Source organism: Hemiscyllium ocellatum, chromosome 21, assembly GCF_020745735.1.
Source record: "Hemiscyllium ocellatum isolate sHemOce1 chromosome 21, sHemOce1.pat.X.cur, whole genome shotgun sequence".
Classification (NCBI taxonomy): domain Eukaryota; kingdom Metazoa; phylum Chordata; class Chondrichthyes; order Orectolobiformes; family Hemiscylliidae; genus Hemiscyllium; species Hemiscyllium ocellatum.
The window spans coordinates 61251752-61273680 of NC_083421.1; the positions used below are offsets into that span (position 1 = coordinate 61251752).

The 21929-nt window shown below is 41.2% G+C and overlaps 1 protein-coding gene across 2 annotated transcripts in view; it reads right to left on the reverse strand.

Annotated features, from left to right (window-relative positions):
* Positions 1-551: 551 nt before the first annotated feature.
* The window catches only part of pomt1 (protein-O-mannosyltransferase 1), a 43681-nt gene continuing 22303 nt past the window's right edge, over positions 552-21929 (reverse strand). For both annotated transcript variants that reach the window (XM_060841138.1, XM_060841137.1), the window contains 12 exons: positions 21568-21723; positions 18871-19001; positions 16833-16928; positions 16370-16462; positions 15135-15231; positions 13431-13523; positions 11117-11237; positions 9874-9971; positions 6096-6209; positions 3719-3845; positions 1853-2030; positions 552-1663 (listed from right to left, as the gene is read on the reverse strand). In XM_060841138.1, coding sequence (XP_060697121.1) covers positions 1489-1663; positions 1853-2030; positions 3719-3845; positions 6096-6209; positions 9874-9971; positions 11117-11237; positions 13431-13523; positions 15135-15231; positions 16370-16462; positions 16833-16928; positions 18871-19001; positions 21568-21723 — 1479 coding nt within the window. In that variant the 3' untranslated portion in view covers positions 552-1488. The remainder of the gene's footprint in view (positions 1664-1852; positions 2031-3718; positions 3846-6095; positions 6210-9873; positions 9972-11116; positions 11238-13430; positions 13524-15134; positions 15232-16369; positions 16463-16832; positions 16929-18870; positions 19002-21567; positions 21724-21929) is intronic.

The window sequence follows — 21929 nt, forward strand, 5'->3', positions numbered from 1 at the left end:
TTAGTGGTGAACTGATCAGAAGCCTTTGACTGGTACAGTAGCTCCTCTAAAAACATTCCAGCTACAATTACTCATGTTCGGAATCACAGCTCAGTGCAGGACCTCTGGGCCAGTGCTTGGTTCAGGGAGATATGACTCCTGGGCAGGATGCATTAAAGCCATCAATAATCCATTCAAAAGTTCTGGCATTTTACTTTCATGTAAACTGGAACTTCAGTGGCAAGGATGAAATGACCTCCTTTCTAAGTCAACTTAACGTTACTTTCCTTTGGCACAGCCATGAGATTTCTTCTGGATTTGTAGAGTTGTTGGATGATATAGGCAATACTTAGATTATGCTCATCTTGAACTAAATGTGAATAGCATGTTGTCTCTGTTTACGTTTTGATGGATGCTTGAGAGTTTTACACCAATTTTTGCATAATACTCGAGAGCTTTAATCTTTTCACTGTCTTTATTTCTCCGTGGACCTCCAAGGATTGGCTCAATATTCAAAATTCATCAATAACTGTGTAGGACCAATCTTTACTCAACTCAGACTTTATCATAAGTGAGCACATGTACCTCAAACAGAACTTTAATGGGCAGTCATAATGAGTACAGTACAAAGACACAATCTATATACTTATCTGTAACAGCGATACACAAGACATTTCATGTACACAATTTGTATTCCTGATTTTAATACCATCTGTGTAAACCTCTAATTAGAGCAAAACAAGGTTGGGTTTGAAATTCTAAATGTTGCTTGTGATCGCAAGAGGAATGGTCACAGCGAACCAGAAGTTCAAACTTACTTCATCAGTCCAGCAAAAAATAAAAAAACTCAATAAAGTCAATCAACTAATTTATAGAAACATGGGTTAGAGTTTCTTCAAAACAGGTTTAAAAGTAGTGTACATGTATTTTCAGATCAGTGAACTGAATGAGCTATGAATGTCAGACTTAAAGAGGCTTCTTTATATTTAGGCAAAATTGGCAGTAGCAGTGTTTAAACTCTCACTGAGAGCTTTTCTGTCATAAGGCACTAAACCTAACATAACAAGGAGCTGCCAAAATTGATCATAATTCGGTTATGTTAGGAGTAACTATAATACTTAAATGTCATGACAATCTGGCTCATACTGAAGTGTCATATCCACTAGAATACTGCAACATCGCTGGATAATAATCTTTGCCTCAAGAAGCAAAAAGAGGCACCAGCAGTTCTGGACAGTCCCCTGTGCCCAGTACTAGCATTAAGCACAAGGTAAACAGACAGTATTGTGTCTGGTGCACTGTAGTGCTCTGAGTACTTGATGGCAGTGCAGCATCCCATTCACATCAGAAATCCACTTCACAGCAAACAGTCAATAATCTGACCTATTGCCCGATGACAAAATTATCGTAAATTTATGTAAACCGTAATCTTTTAAAGTGCCTGAATTTCCAAGTTAGAGCTCAAACCTATTTTATAATGAGCGTGCTGTCCTTTGTTTCAGATAGATGCTACCGTCTACGTATGAGAATGTCCCAGTTGTCTTTCCAGCGCAATCCAGTTAACTCAGCTGCTGAAAGAGCTGGATACCCATAGGTGAGAGGACTAAATGTCTGATACACCAAATAGATGGAGGAGATCCATGCTAGCATCACGGCATTGAAGGTGTTTCTAGAGATAGAAGACCTGAAATCGGAACAGAAAGAGTTCAGTATTTTGTATTAGTTAATGCTAGATTAGATTTTTTTTGTTGTGCTGACTGAAAAGATCTGTCTTGCTGCCAAGTGGTTTATTGAAAATACAATGAGAACTTGGGAAGATGCAGCTTACAGGGTTCGCCAACTTCCCTTCAGAATAACTGTGCACTGTACATACCTGAGGATGTGATTGTGGATATGCTCAAGAACGATGGGCAGTAAAAGGATTTTGAAGGTGAGACCGGGCAGGTAATGGTACAGAAAGAGTGTTTTCTCCATCAAGAAGAAAGGTAGATAATTAACAACCCATCCTCCAACACAGACAGCCCCAGCCAGAACTAAATGCTGCCAGGAATCTAATAGAATAGAGACAAGAAGAACATTCAAATTATAATAGCAGTAGTAAGATACCAAACACATGATATATTGAGAAGTTATTTATGAGATCATAATACTTCATCAATTGGAACTTTCCTCAGTACCAGTAAACCAAAACTCATTGGCCATTTTAAAGAGTACTTTAAAAGTAAAGTAAGTATTTCATTACAAACAGTTTTGAACATCCTTCCTATATAGCATATATATGAAATGCATTCAAAAATACTTAAACAGAAATACACAAAAAGTAAAAATAAGTGAAGTTTGGAACGTTGCTCGGGTACAAACAGCACTCTCTTGCTCTTCCCACAAACTCCATCAAGTAAACATTGTGATAGGAGAACACATGCATAATGTCTTCTTTCATCTACATGCACTGGTTAGCAGTACAGTCAAGAAGCATCTACTAAAAAATAAATCATTACAGCTCATAACTCACTGCCCAACAACTGAGGCATTGGTCTACAGATATATCACAATCGTTGTAGATATCAGACTAACAAATTAACTGTAGCCTCCATTGTACTGTAAAGGTAATAAGGCAAAAAACTGAAACAAGAAATTCAGAGAACTTCAATATATGTCTGGAAATACAACAGCCCATCTGCTTTAGAGGCGAACAAAACAGGAGAGTCTGAAAGATGTTAATGCTCCTTCAGAACAAATCATTACACACATTAAGAGTCAACCAAAGTGTATAGGTGGAGTAACTCATGAGTCAGACTGAGTAGAGATGATTACTGAGACACTTCTTTTAATTTAAAAACAATAGCATTCAGTTGTTTATTTCCAATTCAATGAACATACTTTGATGACATACAATGGTGGCTTTGGAACTTAATTGTTCAGTTGCTCATTACGACCACTGCTTTAAGCCAAACTTATGAAGTGTTTGATAGGTTAAGGTGGATTGGTGCATGCAAGCCATCTTTTTTTATGTGAGATATTGGAGTTATTCTACAACAGAAACTTACCTTGTCCTGCAACAAATTGGCTTTACAAAGCTTTAATGACTATTAAAATTCTAACAAGCAATGCATTCCTGATGAAGGGCTTTTGCCCGAAACATCAATTTTCCTGCTCCTCAGATGCTGCTTGACCTGCTGTGCTTTTCCAGCACCACTCGAATCTGGACTCTAATCTCCAGTGTCTGCAGTACCCACTTCTGCCATAACAAGCAACTCAGCTGCTTCCCAGTGAGGGAGTACTGTGTCGTGCCAGATGCTGTGCTACCGATGAGATGGGTAAACTGAGGTTCCACGTACCCCCCTCAAGTGGATGCAAATGATTGCATGCTAGTGTTCGGAAGAAGAACGAAGGCTCTCTTTCATGATGTGCCCAACATTTATTCCTTAATTAATTATTCCTTAATTAATGTCACCAAACATATTATCTGATTATTGCTGTTTGTGGGGCCTTGCTTGGTGTAAATTCGTTGTTGTCTCACTTACATCCTTACAGTGGCTACACTTCTAATGTACTACACAGCTGAAATACACTTTGGGATATTTCCAAAGTCATGCAAAGTGCAATGTAGGTTCTTCCATACTTCCATATTTGTAAGACCAATCGAATGCATCGTGTGTTGGAACAGCTAAAACATGTTTCGCATTTAATCTGAAACGTGCGTTTAAAGAAAATGTTAACTGAAGTTAACAGAAGTTACCTTCTGGGATGGTGTAGATTCTCCTATGCTGCCTCAGCAGATGCCAGAAGAAAAGTAGCAGATAAACGAGAAGTCCAGCAGTTGCTGATGACCATGTTATAATATTTCCAATCAGCTGTATCTGTGCCTTTGGAGCAAGTTCCAACATACAAAAAAGAAAGATGCTCTATTAACATTTCAACATAGTGAGACTTCTCATATCCCTGAAATTATAGGGTTTTTTGCAATCAAAAAAGGTTTGCTGAATTTTAATCTGTTAATTCAAATCGAAGATACTTCCTGTCCTGTTGTATTTCAATCACTTAATTCCAACTGGTGAATAACAACCTTTTTATACAAAGTGAAAGATGTAAAATTAACTTGAGTGGATAACAGCTGCACACCTATTGATTCTGTATAAACTTGCCCTGGGCTAGCTAATAGCAGGACTTGCTTCTGCCATTTTCCTGTTGGCAAACTCCAGAGGCCAGTTAAATTATTGAGGAACCTACTGAGTGCAGGCAAGGGCACCTAACCAATGACATATATCCAACATCATACTTCCCGTCAGAATTTCTGATCATTGTCACCCGATTGTTCACTGAAACATAGGAATACTGTTACTTTCCACACCGCCAGAGTCCAAATTTCCTACCTTTTTTAAGGTAGCTATGGGATGACATTGATGGCAGTGCATTGTTCTTCTCAATTGAGAAATGATATGCCATGTGAGCACAACACCAATTTGTATCCATTTCAGTCGCAAATTCGCAAAGGCTTTTTGCAAGGTTTGTAGCTCAGGTTGAGGTTTAGGGTGTAGGTTTGCTCGCTGAGCTGTAGGTTTGATATCCAGACGTTTCATTACCTGGCTAGGTAATATCATCAGCGGTGACCTCCAAGTGAAGCGAAGCTGTTGTCTCCTGCTCTCTATTTATATCTTTCTCCTGGATGGGGTTCCTGTGTTTGTGGTGATGTCATTTCCGGAGAGGTTGATAGATGGTATCTAGATCTATGTGTTTGTTTATGGCATTGTGGTTGGAGTGCCAGGCCTCTAGGAATTCTCTGGCATGTCTTTGCTTAGCCTGTCCCAGGATAGATGTGTTGTCCCAGTCGAAATGGTGTTTTTTTTCATCTGTGTGTAGGGCTATGAGGGAGAGGGGGTCGTGTCTTTTTGTGGCTAGCTGGTGTTCGTGTGTCCTGTTGCTAACTTTCTTCCTGTTTGTTATACGTAGTGTTTGGGGCAGTCCTTGCATGGAATTTTGTTGACGACGTTGGTTTTGTCCATGGGTTGTACTGGGTCTTTTAAGATTGTTAGTTTTTGTTTGAGACTGTTGGTGGGTTTGTGTGCTACTAGGATTCCGAGGGGTCTTAGTAGTCTGGCTGTCATTTCTGAAACATCTTTGATGTATGGTAAGGTGGTTAGGGTTTCTGGCTGTGTTTGGTTTGCTTGTCGTGGTTTGTTCTTGAGGAATCTGCATACTGTATTTTTTGAGTATTCGTTCTTCTTGAATACGTTGTATAGGTGATTCTTCTCTGTTTTCCGAAGTTGGTCTGTGCTGCAGTATGTGGTGGCTCGTTGGAATAATGTTTTGATACAGCTTCATTTGTGTGTGGGGGGATGGTTGCTGGTGCAGTTAAGTATTTGGTCAGTGTTTGTCGGTTTTCTGTATTCTGGCAACAGAGAACTACAAGCCTGTGTATACCCATGGACAAAACCAACGTCATCTACAAAATTCCATGCAAGGAATGCCACAAACACTACATAGGACAAACAGGAAGAAAGTTAGCCACCAGGATACACGAACACCAGCTAGCCACAAAAAGACACGACCCTGTCTCCATCTTAGCCCTACACACGGATGAAAAAAACCCACCATTTCGACTGGGACAACACATCTATCCTGGGACAGGCTAAGCAAAGACATGCCAGAGAATTCCTAGAGGCCTGGCACTCCAACCACAACCCCATAAACAAACACATAGATCTAGATGCCATCTGTCAACCCCTCAGAAAACTAACAGGAAATGACATCACCACAAACCCCAGGAACCCCATCCAGGACAAACATAAATAGAAAGCAGGAGACAACAGCTTCGCTTCACTTGGAAATTGCCACCGATGATATTACCTAGCCAGGTAATGAAACGTCTGGATAGCAAACCTACAGCTCAGCGAGCAAACCTACACCCTAAATCTGAAAGGATTCTTTTTGCTTCTAGTTTGAATTTGCTCTCCTAATATAAAGTGTCAACCTACAAATCTGTGTTGGTGTTTTGCACCAGAATTCAGCAAATTTTTCTTTTAAGAGCAGAACTAGTAGGCAAAAAGTACAAATGAGAGTTGAAACATCAACAGCACATTTTTATAACAATAAGTACTGTTCAATTTGATCATTACATTGGTGCTAGGATGAAGCCAATAGGCAATATTGGTGTCCATGTTTATCCATTCTAGAGGGGTCGAGCTGTACTTGTGTTCAGTCTCTTCACTCTTCAACATCATCATCTTCAGCTGAAGAAAACATAAGAAACTCCTATTACACTGAAATTGTGACACAGAAATAAGCCGGTTAATCCTTGCCCAAATTCATGCTTCACGCGAAACTTGTCCCACCATGCCTCATCTCACCCAGTCAGCTTATCCTTTTTAATCTTCACATCTTTCCATTTTTCTCTACTTCCCCTTAAATTAGTTCTTCACATCCTGAACCACATCTTGTGATTGCAAGTACCACAATCTAAGTTCTCTCTGGGAAAAGACAATTCTTCTGAATTCCCTAACGGATTCATAAAAATATGCATTTTTATAATCTTCTCAGATCTCCGCTCACAATATCAACAAGTCTTTGAATTCAGTATACAGTATAACTTTTAACAAGTTCTTTAGAATTTGTATTTTCCTCTCCAGCTTCTTTACGAAGAGGCAACTGAGGGACAGGCAACCTACCTTAAATCACCTGCCAATGTCCTCAGGGAAAGCTGCAAGAGCATTATGGATGATTCACTCTCCCACTCTCCCATCATTCTGTGGGGAGTTAGCCATCCCCATTACATTATAGTGTTTGCTGTGGCTCAGGACACAACGCACTCACCTCTGTATTCTAGAGACTTGAACACAAAACCTACACTGACATTACAGCACAGAACTGAGGGAGGCAATGAACTTCAAATGAGATGAGAAACAAAGACCCTTTCTTCCCCCTCAGGAGAGGCACTTTACCAAAGTACAGCAGGCGAGCTCTTTTCAGAGCACTGGTCAATATTTATCCCTCACCCAATATAATTAAAACAAATTATTTGGCCATTATAATATTGCTATTTGTGGGAGCTTTCTATGTACAAATTGGGTGCTGCTTGTTCTACATTATCACAGTGACTGCACTTCAAAGTGCTCTGGGACTCCCTGGGATTGTGACTGGTGTTACACTAACTCAAGTCTATATTTCTTTCATACTGGGATGGCAAGACTGAGTTACAAACACACAGAGGGGATCAATAAAGCTGTGATTTAGAAATTTCAATACAGAAGGTTACTCTCCATTTCACCTGTACACTTTGTTCAGCTTATCCTGTGCAGAAGGTAGTTTACAAAAAAAAACCTCTACACTTCAGAGCTTGTATTCATTCTGCCTTTACTAAAGTGATGGTAAGGGAAAACGACCTAACAGAGCTAAAACATTACATTCAGCTCAATGGTTAGCACTGTTGCCTCACAGCACCAAGGACCTGGGTTCGATTCCAGCCTCGGGTGACTGTCTGTGTGGAGTTTGCACATTCTCCCCGTGTCTGTTTGGGTTTCCTCTGGGTGCTGCAGTTTCCTCCCACAGTCCAAAGATGTGCAGGTGGGATGTGGAGGTTACATGCATTAGTCAGGGGTAAATGTACAGTAATTGGGAATGGGATTAGGTGGGAGACTCCTCGGAGGGTCGGTGTGGACTTGTTGGGCCGTTGGTCCTGTTTTCACACTGTAGGGATTCTAATTCTAGGTTCCCTTCTGATAACCATTTTATTTAAACTCAATAAATCAAAGGTAGCAGTGCAGCCTTGTTTGCTCCGAGAATGCAGTTTACGTTTTCCAAACAGACACCCTTCAGTAAATTGTCTGAGCTTTACATTCCTGAATGTATGAGCCAATGCTTCACTGAGTTTTACATTATTTTTTATAATTAATGAAAGCCCAGGGATAACCTGAGACCTCTCAGCTGACTATTAATGAAGAGGGGGTGGGGGTGGGTCCAGTATTTGTACCTCAAGGTGATAGAGCACTGAAAGGCAGTGTTTGAACGCTGAAATATGAGCAATTTCAGCTGACACCAATTTGCTCTAGCCTTTCAAGTCTCAGATTACCCCACAAACCTGAATCAACGCCTGTCCAAAATGTTTCCAAGTTTCCCTGTTACTCATTGCTTCAAAAATGAATGTCATCCCTTTCCTGATAATGGCAGAATCAATGACCGATACAATCAGCAAACATCGCTTGAAAGCAGTTCTAGTCTTTGCGATCTGAAATATGCCTGTTGCCTTGGAATGGGAATAGACCAAGTTTAGACCAGGACAGAAGCTGAAGGTGCTTATATCGCGTAGGAATCTCCGTTTTCTCTGTTATAAGAGGGAGTGTTGAGGCACACTGATGCTGTTTGAGCAGAAAGGAGGATTTGAAGCCACATTTGGTGGTCAAATCGAGTGGATACCCCTGAAGGACAATGAGTTGGAAAAATTATTTTCAAAAAGTACTTTACGAGCACTAACGCTACTTGAGCATCAAGTCTTAACTGTTGACTTCATCTCAGTATGTATTAGCTAGAATCTTAAAATCCTTGCTGATTTCCTAGGTTTAAAATTTAACTGGCATTTAAATAGTAATGAATGAATACTGGGAGATCAAGAAATGGGAAATACAAGCTCCTTGCAATAAACCCCATCTGCTAAATGGCAAGGCGATGATGGTCCTTGCTAAACAAAATAAAGGCAACTGAAAATGTGTTGCTGGTTAAAGCACAGCAGGTCAGGCAGCATCCAAGGAACAGGAAATTCGACGTTTCGGGCCAGAGCCCTTCATCAGGAATGAAGGGCTCTGGCCCGAAACGTCGAATTTCCTGTTCCTTGGATGCTGCCTGACCTGCTGTGCTTTAACCAGCAACACATTTTCAGCTCTGATCTCCAGCATCTGCAGACCTCACTTTTTACGCGAAGATAAAGGCAACCCAAGGCAACAGCTGGACCTCAGCACAAATGCACGGTGTACCTTTGGAGTGCCCCTTCGATGGACTGACAGACAGACTACTCACTTTAAACTGAGCAGATGTGGTGGTGATCACTAATCTTCAGGAATTTACATTCATAAACCAAAATACATTGGAAGATCTTAGCAAGGTTAGTATAAGTATACTTTTGAGGTGATAAAAATAATCAAATCTGAGATAGAAGGAGAAGGAAGAAAAAAAAAGTATCAGGGAGACCTATAACTGCCTTGACTAGTATTTGGCAGTATTAGTGAGAAGTAGATAAAAGGCATTCTAATGCGAGTCAAATAGAGACAACTTCTGGTTGCATGATGCAACTGAGTGGGAATGGCAGGATAATAGAAAATTAATTGCAGAGAACATAAAGATCTAACATTCAAATGTACAGTTCAAATACTAAGTTACATTCTTAAATAATTATATCTGGGAAAAAATGTCACCAGGTTTGACTGCCTACTTATTAATGGAGCTTATTATACTTATTCAGGTGTCTGTCTTATATCTGAACTTACCTCTGAATTGAGAAGCTCCACAGACTAGAGCTCTTAATCTCAACTGACATGTTTGCGTAGCAGTGAGGTAATGCCATAGTGCCTGAGATGCCTTTTTTTTGGAAGCTTGCTAAACTGAGACTCTCACTATCTTGGGCACACATGAAAGATCCAACAATACTTTACAGTGAAGAGGAGTGTTTGCCAATATTTATCTCCCAAAGCATATAACCAGAACAGGGTACCCTGACCATTGCTGTTTGTGTAATCCTACTGTGCACAAATTGGCTGCATTTCCTTTGTCACAGCGATTACCTTCACAAGAACTTTATTGTTTGGAAAGCACTTTAGGATGTCCTGAAGTTAGGAAAGGTACAATTTTTTTTTGCATTCTACCTACTACATAACTAAGTGAACTTCATTACACGGATAATGCCATTACTTGTAATTCCAGGAATTTAGCCATAAAACTGATGTTCTTGCTGACATCCATCTGTGCTGGTGTCTGAAGTTCTAGCTCTCTCTCCTTTTGCTCCTCACCTTGGGGGAAAAAGGTGAAAACAAAAGACAATTATTTTTAAAAAGGCACCACTGTAAAATGTAACACGTTGCAGAAATGCCAGAGGTTTCAGCAAAACTATCCCTTTGCATTTCAAAGCACGGTTCCAACTGTTACATATCAACATATTCTACTTTTATCACTTTTGTTGACTAATTTTTAGAAATTAATACATTTTAGTGGCTATAAGGCAATCAATTTTTCAAATATCACCACACAAAGTGGTGATTTTGCATTTTGACTTGTTTTTCAAACTTCTGAAGACCGGCTCTCCAATAAGCCATCCTAAAAATGTCAACAGATTAGCAATTGCAGAAAACTACATTTTGGATATTGGTCTATACACAGGATCCAAGTGCCTTTTAGTGAACACAGGTACTGATTAGTTTGAAAAGGTAGTACTGTGAGAGGGAGAAAGCAGAAACAAAATGGACACTTCCTGGTTTCAAATAGCGGTTTGCCATGAATACATTTCCTTCTGCTGCATTGATCTGTCCATACCTTCTGGAAAATGGTGAGGGCATCTGGAGGATTTAAGAAGATAGTGCCTCCCAGGCATCACTGTGGCAAGCCAATTGTTTTTGAAGTCAAAATTCCTCTTGCTTACAAGTGCCTAATTTCCAAACGAACTTATGGAAACACCAAATCCTACCCATTTCAACAACAGTTTGCATGTCATTATAAAGAAACATGGAAAATAGGGACAGTAGTTGACCCTTCAAGCCTGCTCCACCATTCAACATGATCATGGCTAAGCTAGTTATATCACACTGGCAATATTGCAACAAGTCGGACGGGAGAGTGGTCAAACTGAACCACCTAAGGAGACATTTAGGCAGACAATAGCTTGGCCAAACATCTGCTTAAAGGAAGCTGGCAGCGTAGTGATTAATGCTACAGTGATTAAAATTGGGAATGTTTACTGAGCCAGAATTAAAAACAAACTGCAGCAAGCAGTCTCAGACGACTGTGGGCTGGAGGAGACTGCAGAGACAGGGAAGGTTCCACCCCAGAGGCATGAGGAAGCAAGGATGGGAACTTTAAACCCCCACCCTACTGAAAATTTGTACTCCTTTGTATATCCTCAATTTCAGGTCTGTTTTTAATGGTCACCAAAGAACCTTACTTTTTCCATAACGGTGCTCCTCCACATTCCATGCCATGTTCTGGTGATAAACCTGGGAGCTTTTATCCCCAACAATCTCCAACTGGTGATATCCCCAATCAGGCAGAGCAGTACCACTAAGCTAGGAGGGGAAAAAAATGCAACAATCACTGGACTGAGAAATTCAAATATAGCGAACAGTTTAAAATAATACTAATCATACAAATACCAATAATGATTTATGAGGAGCTGAAAGGTAAATAAAGGCAGTGTCTTCCCAAATTAACCCAAGAAGACATTGACTTTTAACAGATATTAGAGATGTCGGCTTACTTCATCGCTTTAAGGGAGAATAACACCATTAATTAAAACCTAAAGGTAAACCTTTAAGCACAGGGTTTCCTATTGCAATATGTGGATCTTCAGTCAAAACTAAATGTTGCTATAGTGAGCTTATACAGGCATTACAAGCTTGTAAAGGCATGTAAACCATTTGGAGAAAGATCAACTTTCTGGTTTGTTTCATGGTAATCCATCTGGCTCCCTAGTGCTGCAGCCAAGGTAATGAACCTGGAGTGGAGAGAATGAAGGAAAAGCTAACTGAACCACTTCCCACCACGCTGCTCAAAGGCAGCATCATTTCTTACAGCATCAGTCAGCTATCCTATGCAATTCCATAGTGACTCGATTGCTCTACTGGGTCAGAAGAGCTGAAGGGGCTTTCTGCGTTATTTTGATTCGAAGACAATGATTTCCATGGAACCAGCATTAAAAGTAAGGGTATCTGAACAATGAGCATTATTACAAGGGAGTGAAACCTAGCTCTCTTCAAGCCAGTAATGTACTAAATAATTCTACTTGGAACATCTCAACAATTTCAATGTCTAAGTTTAATTGAAAAGTGTAACATCCAGGAATTTGGAATTTAAGGTTTACATAACCCTAAATACCTTAAGGGATGTCATTCCTCCCAGCGTGAATCAGCAAGAAAGAATTCTTTGTGTGCTTCAATTCCACAATTATTGAGCAATACGCCCCTGTCTCAGGAGCTGCCAGAGTATAAGAAAGGTGACTGAAAACACTAGGGAGCAATCTAATCCGGCAACCAGTGAACATAAAGTGCAGTGGAGAATCAGTATCATTTGCTTGAACCCTGTGACACTGACCTGAAATAACTTCATTCTTTAATGTTGATGGACCAATAAATACAGATATGCAGCCTGACTGTAAAGAGCATTAATATTTACATTCCAAGTCTGATCAGTTCTTCTGAAATTCTGAACTTCTTTCACCATTTTTTTTTTAATCAAGGAACACAAAATATTTCATCTCTACCTAACAGAAACCTAGCCACATATAGTTAACCCCTGATAACTACCATTTGTTTACCAACAAAAGTTCAAATTAATCAATGCAAATAACAGAAAATTGAGATTTTGCTACTAAATGCTTACATTATAGTTAATTTGAAACAAAGACCGTTAAATTAGTAGCAGTGTCTATACCAATTGAAAATCCCCATAAACTCAGTTGTAGGAAGCCTTTAAATTTAGTGGGCGGCACAGTGGCACAGTGGTTAGCAAAGGTGCACATTCTCCCCGTGTCTGCGTGGGTTTCCTCCGGGTGCTCCGGTTTCCTCCCACTGTCCAAAGATGTGCAGGTCAGGTGAATTGGCCATGCCAAATTGCCCATAGTGTTAGGTGAAGGGGTAAATGTAGGGGAATGGGTCTGGGTGGGTTGCGCTTCGGCGGGTCGGTCTGGACTTGTTGGGCCGAAGGGCCTGTTTCCACACTAAGTAATCTGTCTAGGAGACACCATTAGAATCACAGATGCTTAAAAAACTGGACACATTTTACAAGGTTAAAAGGAATTATCAATACATGCAGTGAATCCGTAGAGATACAAATTACGACTGTCAAGTGACAACTACAATTACAGTACTGTATTTAGTGTAGAGATTATTGTATATATTCATGTTAAAGGAATGGACAGAAATTTAGTCTGAACATTAACTGATTGCACAAGCACAGTCCATGGTCAGAAAATACATCCAGTGCACGAAGACAAAGGAAGTATACATTTACAAACAGATTTTTCAAGCTCATCAAACAAATGACTAAAGGATCCAGTTTTTTTTATACATCTGTATAAGGGCTATGATTGTTCAGAACCTCCTGGACACTCAATTCCTGGGAATGTAACACATGAGTTGCAGCCAGCAAGGCTGGAACTCTGGATTAAACTCCATCAGTGTGCAGACCTTTAATCTGCTAAGAGTACATGTACTTTAAAAACTACATGGGACATAGAACATTAAGAGACCAATGTCTCCTACCTTTAATACTGCAGATGTATTCACATGCAAAAGCTTCACTTCTGATAAGATGGTTTTCCACACTTCATTCTCAGTGTCACGATTAACAATTTCCTAAAGCAAAAGAAATAAATAAAACGCAATAGGAAACACAGATTAGTAAACTCTATCCTTGAGGTTATCAGGGTGGTGGTGATCGTGATGCAAGTAAAGAAGAGGAGATCTATGGCCAATAGCATTTAATCTCCACTTCTATATGCTTCACCGTGCAGAGAACGCTGGCATCTCAGCAAGTCTAAATAAATTATGCAACTGAAATTAATGATACCGGATCACAGTAACCAGCTTTAACACTATGCATTAGCCCTTGGGGAAATGAGAACCTAATTGCACGACCTGGAGGAAGGGTGAATTTTGATGTCATGTCAGATGTATAACCTACATTAGAAAACTAGGAATTAAAGTGGCAGTCTGTGTAACAAATAACACCAGGGCACACTGCTTTTCAGATTCAAGCTCCTGAATTCTAATAATACCATGAAATCCTGAAGCTCTCTAGTTTTCTGTGTATCCTTTTTTCTGATTTGTTAAATACACATTTACAGCACACAAGCAGGCCAATCAGCCCAACAAATCTATGTTTACATTTAACGAGCCTCCTGTTAGCCCATAACCACATCCTCTTCCTCCTCTTTTCTCTCACGTATTTATTAAGTTTCCCCTTAAATACATCAATCCTATCTGTGTCAATCATTCCCTGTAGTAATAAGTCCCACATCCTAACCATTCTCTGCTCAAAAGAAATTTCTCCTGATTTTCCAATTGGAATTATTAATAAATATTTTGTAGTTAGAATCTTCTCTACAAGTGAGATGATTTTCTCTCCACTGACCCTATTAACTACTTTCATAGTTTGGGAGAAGATTTGTAGCTCGGGTGCTCATTGTTGTGGTTCTGTTCGCCGAGCTGGGAGTTTTTGCTGCAAACGTTTCATCCCCTTTCTAGGTGACATCCTCAGTGCTTGGGAGCCTCCTGTGAAGGAAACATGACAGAAGCGTTTGCAACAAAAACTCACAGCTCGGCGAACAGAACCACAACAACTACTTTCATGACGGGAAAGAATTTGATCAAGCCTCCAATCAGACTAAGTTTTTATGGCTGCCTCAGTCCTAAGTTCTGAAATTCATTTTCTAAAGCCTGCCACCTTTTCTCTTTTAAAATTGCCACAAACCCAGAAGACCATAGGACTCCTTGCTCATCAGAGAGAGGTGACTGGTGGTGGTTTAACCTGAGGGTTATCAAGCCTCAGGTGAGGGGAGAGTTCAGAATGATAACCTCAGTGGACATGGGAATTGAACCCATGCTGTTGGCATCACTCTCCATTGCAAACCAGCCATCCAGCTAACTCATCTGACTGACCCCTTCTCTCTTACAGCATTGCTTAAAACCTGCCCTTCTCATCAATCATTGGTTCCCTGATACGATGCCTTGTGTGGCACGGCATTGCTTTTTTTTTCTGGATAATCCTTCAGGACATTTGACTGAGTTAAATGCACTGCATGAATGCAGGTTACTGCTGTTATTTTGTGGTACTGGACACTAACATTTGGGCAGTAGCCCTGAAGCCACTTTCTTCAATATCTGCAGGGACTGTCCCTCACAAAGATTTGAAAAACGCTGATTGAATATTTGAGGTAGGCTTGACAAAGTCCACTCAGCACTTACCACTTTCCACAGGTTCTGTGACGGCATCGAGATATTGTAATCGATGTAACAGGATACCTCCTGCCAGTGAGGGCTCATAGGAGCTGCAACATCATGCCTAAAGTCAACACAGTGAACTTCGTAACAGTCCAAAATAAATACACTTATTTTATTTTCATTTTAATGTAATGTGAATTGAGGGGGTTTGAAAGCTCAGCTGTTACATGTCATGGCACACTGTAGTAGATTCTAAAGTGACATTTATGAGATTTATTTTCAGCACCTTATTGTATGGTTCAATTACACCATTTCAGCTCAGTTACAATAGATAAGTTTGAAGTATTAGGTGTCTGGATTTAGGAATGAACTCAGCCAGGCAAATGCAGTGCTGAAAATGTGCATGTCTAAATGAATAATTAAAACAGGCAGCTGGGAACTCCTTTTACATATCACTTAAAGAAGGTTATTTTAGCAATGCAATTCCTCAATAAGAAGGGTGGGGTGTTTAAGCCTTAAGTACCAAGGCCTAGCTTATATGGATAAATTCTGCAACAACCATCTAACTTAAACAAAGGGGTCACACATCAAATTAGAAGGGGAAGAAACAAAATTATGATGATCAGGGACGGAAGAGAAAAACTGGCAGAGTGAGGAGGTGAAGAGCAGGGCAATGGGACTAACTGGAAAGCCCCTCCAAAGAGTTAGAACTGCTCTGATGAGGCGAAGGGCCTCCACCAGTGACACAATTATCTCCACCAACTCTGACACGACAGAGGAGAGACCAACACCAGTTCCAGTTGTCTGACAAAGTAGTCCCTGTGTCACCAAAAGGAAGAAATTAGGGAGTTTTTGTTTTGAACAAAATGTGTCTTTGAGTTTTTGTTGCCTTAAATAAATGGCTGTAGTTTAAAACTCCGTTCAGCTACAGGTCAGAGAAGTGAAGACATTTAAGTACAGCTTAACCTTAGCATACCATCACCTCTGACACACAGCAAGTCCATCATCACCTAGAGAGGTGAAAGATGTTTTGGGGTTTGTGTTTCTGCATTTGCTTCAAATTTCCACTTCCAACTGGACTAGCAAAATATTCTGAATTAAGGCTCAAATTAAACGTAAGGTTTTCTGTTTAGAGTTCATACTTGGGTACAGACAAACTCCATCATTCCACTGTCAAACCTGATCAACACAATGTACAAACGCGAGATAATGGAAAGTGCAACATAACGCTAAGGTAACAGCAAGCGTCTTAAACATACGTGTTGAGGTAACGTGCTGTCATCCCATGAACAAGCTGCACAATATCACCATGGCGAACTGGGCGAGGGGGGTTACTAACCACAAGCTCCTGTCTGAAATAAGAAAACAGTCACATTATAGAGTTCACACATTTTAGATTAAAATAATTGGAGATTAAGGGTTTAACTCCAACTCCATCCGTCTTCATTATTCAATTAGTGTGGGTCACTGTACCGGGTCCCTGCCTGGGGACAATCCTGTAACCTGAGAAAAGTCAAACTGCCCTTCTGTTGCACACAGTCGCAGCCCCTAACCCACTTTCTTTTAGTTCTCTGGATTATAACCAATGTTTGTGGTTGTAAATATGCAGCAACATCCACCTTCGAACCACAAGCTGACATCACCATTTTAAATACGCGTGTAAATTTCCTTAAATGTTGTCCATTTCCCAATCAAGTTAACAAACAACCTGTTAGCACATACTTGCCGGGGTCCTTTACGATCCACCAATTGTTCACATCTTTAAAAGGATAGCAGGTTACTTGCTGCTGGTGGGAACTACCTCTGCCACTCTCATACCTGCAAAACAAAAACAATTCCAGTTGAAGAACAGCATTCTTGACAGCGCAGCATTCCCTTCATAAAGAAATGCTTAAAGTCTGCGTTGTCCACTTATTTTGGCCATTCGAGGGTTTAACATAACATTCTTTGGAAAGGTGGTATGGAAGACTGCACCAACTGATGGACAGGGTAAACATGATGGAACTGATTAGGTATTATTGCTCTTCATTTCACTTGCATCCAGAATGATGATGTCTGGAGCCTTAACCACATCAAATCCTGTTCACCCATTACCTCTGCGGACAGTGATGTAACGGGCTCCTCCCCAGCAATACCCAAGTTTGAAAATTCTCATTCTTCAATTCAAATCTTTTATGGCCTTGCCTCTTTAATGCCGTAGCCCTGTAACCCTCCAAAATCTCTACACACCTCCAACCTTCCCTAGTTGTAAACGTGGTGGCCATGGTAAGAGTTGTCCAGACCACAAGTCTTCAATGGAGCCCGGCGAGGGGAATCGGGTCCGGAGCAGGGAATCGGATCTGGAGCGGGTGGGGGAATCGGGTCCGGCGAGGGGAATCGGGTCCAGCGCGGAGCCCAGTGAGGGGAATCAGGTCCGGCGCAGAGGCCGTCGAGGGGAATCGGATCTGGAGCGGAGCCTGATGAGGGGAACTGAGTCCTGGAGTGTAGACAAGTGAGGGGCAGCAGTCCTGGAGAAAACTTACCTTGGAGCAGCTAAGAACTGGTGTGGAGCAGACTGGAGGCTTGGAGCGGGGATGGTTGTTGGACTGGGATCTGGTGTGAGCTGCCAGACCATGTGTGAAAACCCCTGCACTCAATTACTGCAATGTAATGTTTATTTGCAATTTGTTATATGACTGCCCTTTCTGCCCTTTTTATTCCACCTTTTGCAACTAAGATTTGTATCGAGGTCCTTGTACCTAAGATGGCGCCATAACAGGGGTGACATTGTGAAAACTTTCCCTGTTCTCTTCTACACTCGTCCTCGAGTAAACCTAACCAATAAAAGATACTCTAAATTCTATTCCACGCCCTGGAAATTCTGCCCTAAACCTCTCTATCCCTTTTTTTTTAAGATTAGATTATATTACTTACAGTGTGAAAACAGGCCCTTCAGCCCAACAAGTCCAGACCGACCCTTCGAAGTGCAACTCACCCAGACCCATTCCCCTACATTTACCCCTTCACCTAACATTACAGGCAATTTAGCATGGCCAATTCACCTCACCTGCACATCTTTGGACTGTGGGAGGAAACCGGAGCACCCGGAGGAAACCCACACAGACACGGGGAGAATGTGCAAACTCCACACAGACAGTTGCCTGAGACGGGAACTGAATCCAGGTTTCTGGTGCTGTGAGGCAGCAGTGCTAACCACCGTGCCACCGTGCCGCCCACTTGTTTTGTCAAATCTCTTATATGCTCAATTTTGGTAACACTCTTGCAAATCGCCTTGGAATATTTTGTTATATCAAGTCTTCTTTAGAAATAAAATTCTTGTTGTTATCCATGTAATGCACAACACCCCTGACAAAGTTCATAGCATGTCAATGGCAGGTCAAGCACTGTGCTATCATAGTAATTGGACACACAAACCATCGGGTACAACAATCACTAACTCGTGCTAGAGTCTAGAAGACCAACTCGCCAGCCAACCTATGAGTACAGTGCACCCAGAACCCATACATATCTTAACTTTTAAAACATTTGTTCATGGGTATGGGGTGAGAGTAGCTGGCCAGTATTGATTCCTTCTCTCGAATTGCACTGGTGAAGGTGATGGTGAACTACCTTCTTGAACTGCTGCAGCCCTTGGTAATTAAGACCAGCCGTAGTACGGATTGGGAGCAACTACACAGGAATGGCCAATATAATTTGAAGTCAGGATGATGTGTGGCTTGGGGTGGAACTTAGATGGTTAATATGTCACATGAATCTCTACCTGATGGGGTACATGTTCTTGTGGGAATGTAGCCAACAGGGAACAGGTTTGCTCCAAACATTCCGCAATGTAATCTGGGAACCATAGGCTATTTCAAGAGGTTGACCTTGGGTGATCCTTGCGAGTCCACCCTGTAAAGGAAATCAAGTGTAATTTTCTCATCTGCTTGGGAAATCGTGCTCGAATCAAACAAACTTGAATAATATTTATGCTCATGAAGGCAAGGAATATTGCCTAATTGGAACAGGTTGTTTCTGTATTCCTCCCCGCCACAATCTGGTCACATTCTCTCTTGGCATCCTCCTTTCCTGAAGCTGTTTATAGTTCGATACCTGTGCTCGGGTACCTCACTATTTTGGTCCTTCTCATGCTAATCCTGATCATGAACGCTGGCAAACTGCTCAAACAAAGGCCTTTGGAACTCATCTCCTCATCCTACATCTGAATTACCAACGTGGATTGCCAACAACTGCAGAAACCTGTCTCCTTCTTTCAGTGGGAAGGAGGCAATGAAACCACCATCTACTGGGTTCTGATTTCTAGCTGACCAGAACTACTTTTGGAAGATAATTATCAAAGGTAAAGTTAACTAAATCACAGCAAGGCATCCTGGAGTTGCATGGCATCATTGATGTGTATCAGTTCACAATTTCCAAGGAGGTGGCCATTCTGCCCAGTGGCTGTGCCGGCTGAGAAATGAGCTATTCAGCCTAATCCACTCTCCAGCTCTTAGCTCTCAGTGTGTTACAGCATTTCATGTACATGTGTTAAAGGTCACTGCCCCGACCTTTCAGGCAACAACCTCCAGATCCCACGATCCTTGGGGTGAAAAAGCTCTCTCAACTGCTCTTTCTGACAATTATTTGAAGTAAGACTCCATTTGACTGTTTAGACCTGCTGCCTTTTTTTTTGTTGGGGGCGGGGGAAAGAGATGGTCTTTCCTCTGCACTTCATTCAGGTATCTCAGAATTTCGGAAACCTCAATTAAATCTCCCCTCAGCCTCCTCTGACCAAAGGAAAAAACAAGCCCAGCCTCTCTGATTTTCCCTCACAACTAACATGCTCCATTCCTGCAAGATCCTCATGAATCTCCTCTGTCCTCCCTTCACTGTACTGACATTCTTCCTATAATGTGGTGACCAAAGTTGTACACAAAACTCTGCAACATAACAAGCATTTTGTACAGTTCTCTGATCTTATATGCCATGGATAAAAGAAAGCATAAAATACAATGCTGCATTTATAACCTGGAACTCTTTCAGAGTTGCAAAAGTCAAAAGAAATTCTGAGAAATATTTGAGTTTAACCTCCCTTTTAGCTTTGTGGCTGACTAATCTTTGGTGTTGCTCAGTGCTTAAACAGACCTGATAAGATGAGTGTGTGCCCTGGAGTCAAAATGAACTGGGAATGTAAAGATTACACATAAACTCTGGAAAAATTCTTCAAGCAATCTGATCAATGCTTTTTTCCCGTGAATTTCAAACTCTACCAAGATCCAAAGATGTGCAGGTTAGGTGAATTGGCCATGCCAAATTGCCCATAGTGTGAGGTGTATTAGTCATAGGTAAATATAGGGTACAGGAATGGGTCTGGGTGGGTTGCTCTTTAGAGGGTCGATGTGGATTTGTTGGGCCAAATGGCCTATTTCCACACTGAAGGGAATCTAACCTAATCATACTGCCTATGTGTCATTCAGCAAGAAAAATGAAACACACATGGCCAATTTGGTAAACTGTATTCACCCAGCATTTTCTCATGAAATAGAGACAAACATTCTCAGGATCGTTCGTGGTGTCAGGTCAGTCCACATTTCAAACTCACATCAATTCCCCTCCTTTCCAATCTGCTGTGCTCTTCGCTTCCCTTCAGTCAAACAGACAGAATCAGACCCTTCAGCCCAACTCATCCACTTTGACCAAACATCCCAATCTGACCCAGCCCCATTTGCCAGTATTTGGCCCATATGCCTCTAAACCTTTCCTATTCATGTACCCATTCAGATGTCTTTTAAACGATGTAACTGTACTCGGCTTCACCACTTCCTCTGGCAGCTCGGTCCACACACGCACCACCCTCTGCGTGAAAAAAGTTACACCCTCAGGTGCTTTTTCAATCTTTCCCCATTTACCTTAAACCACCCAACCATTAACTGTCTAAGTCCTGCCCCGGTCCATTTTATGAAAACACAACATCTCACGTTTATCTAAAGTAAACTCCACCCAATCTGGGGTAGTGGTTGTTGGAAGCAGTTCTTTCTAAAGTGCAGGCATGGCCGCTCAGTATTTGTGAAGCCCTGCTCTCACCTTTACCATCCTTCACTGTACACTTCCATTCTGGTTGAGATGTAACTGCTGAGACTACTCAGAAGTCCATGCAGGTGCAACAAAAATTAAAGGGAGCACCAAGGCGGGGGGATAGCTGGCAATGTGGAGGAATCAAATCAGTCGTGATTTCATTGAGGAGAGGAGCAAGTTCAAGGAACAGAGTGGCTTACTTCTACTCCTAATTCATATGTTCATCAGCATAGAAGGAGTTCGTTCAGCCCATTTAGTCTGCTCTGCTGTGCATCTACTCATCTCACTTTCCACTGTTTGTATATACCAATGAATATTTTTATTCTCTTTCTGTTCCCTTACTAAAAGTTTAAATGAAATGTCAACTGATGCTCTGATTCTACGGCTCAGCATATGTTCTTACCTCCAGACTGGCTTGGAATGTACTTGTCATGATTTGATCATGTGGTCCAGAGCGGTACAACAAAGTTAGGTGGATGTAGAAGAATCCCAGATATAGGATTACTGGCAGGATTAAAAGCGCACAGATCCTCGCCAGTGCATGGCAAAGCACCGTGACCTGCAAGTAGATTGAGGGGAAACTACAAAGCTTTAAATCTGATGACTATCCTTGCCCCAAAGGTTAAAGCAATTGTTGAAGTCAAATTACAAATAATACAATCAGCTAGCTAGCTTTCTTGAATCCAAAGACAGAGAACATGTAGTTCCATTTTTATGTTCAAAGCCTTGCTTTAATTATTCACTCCTAATTCAGCCAATAAACAG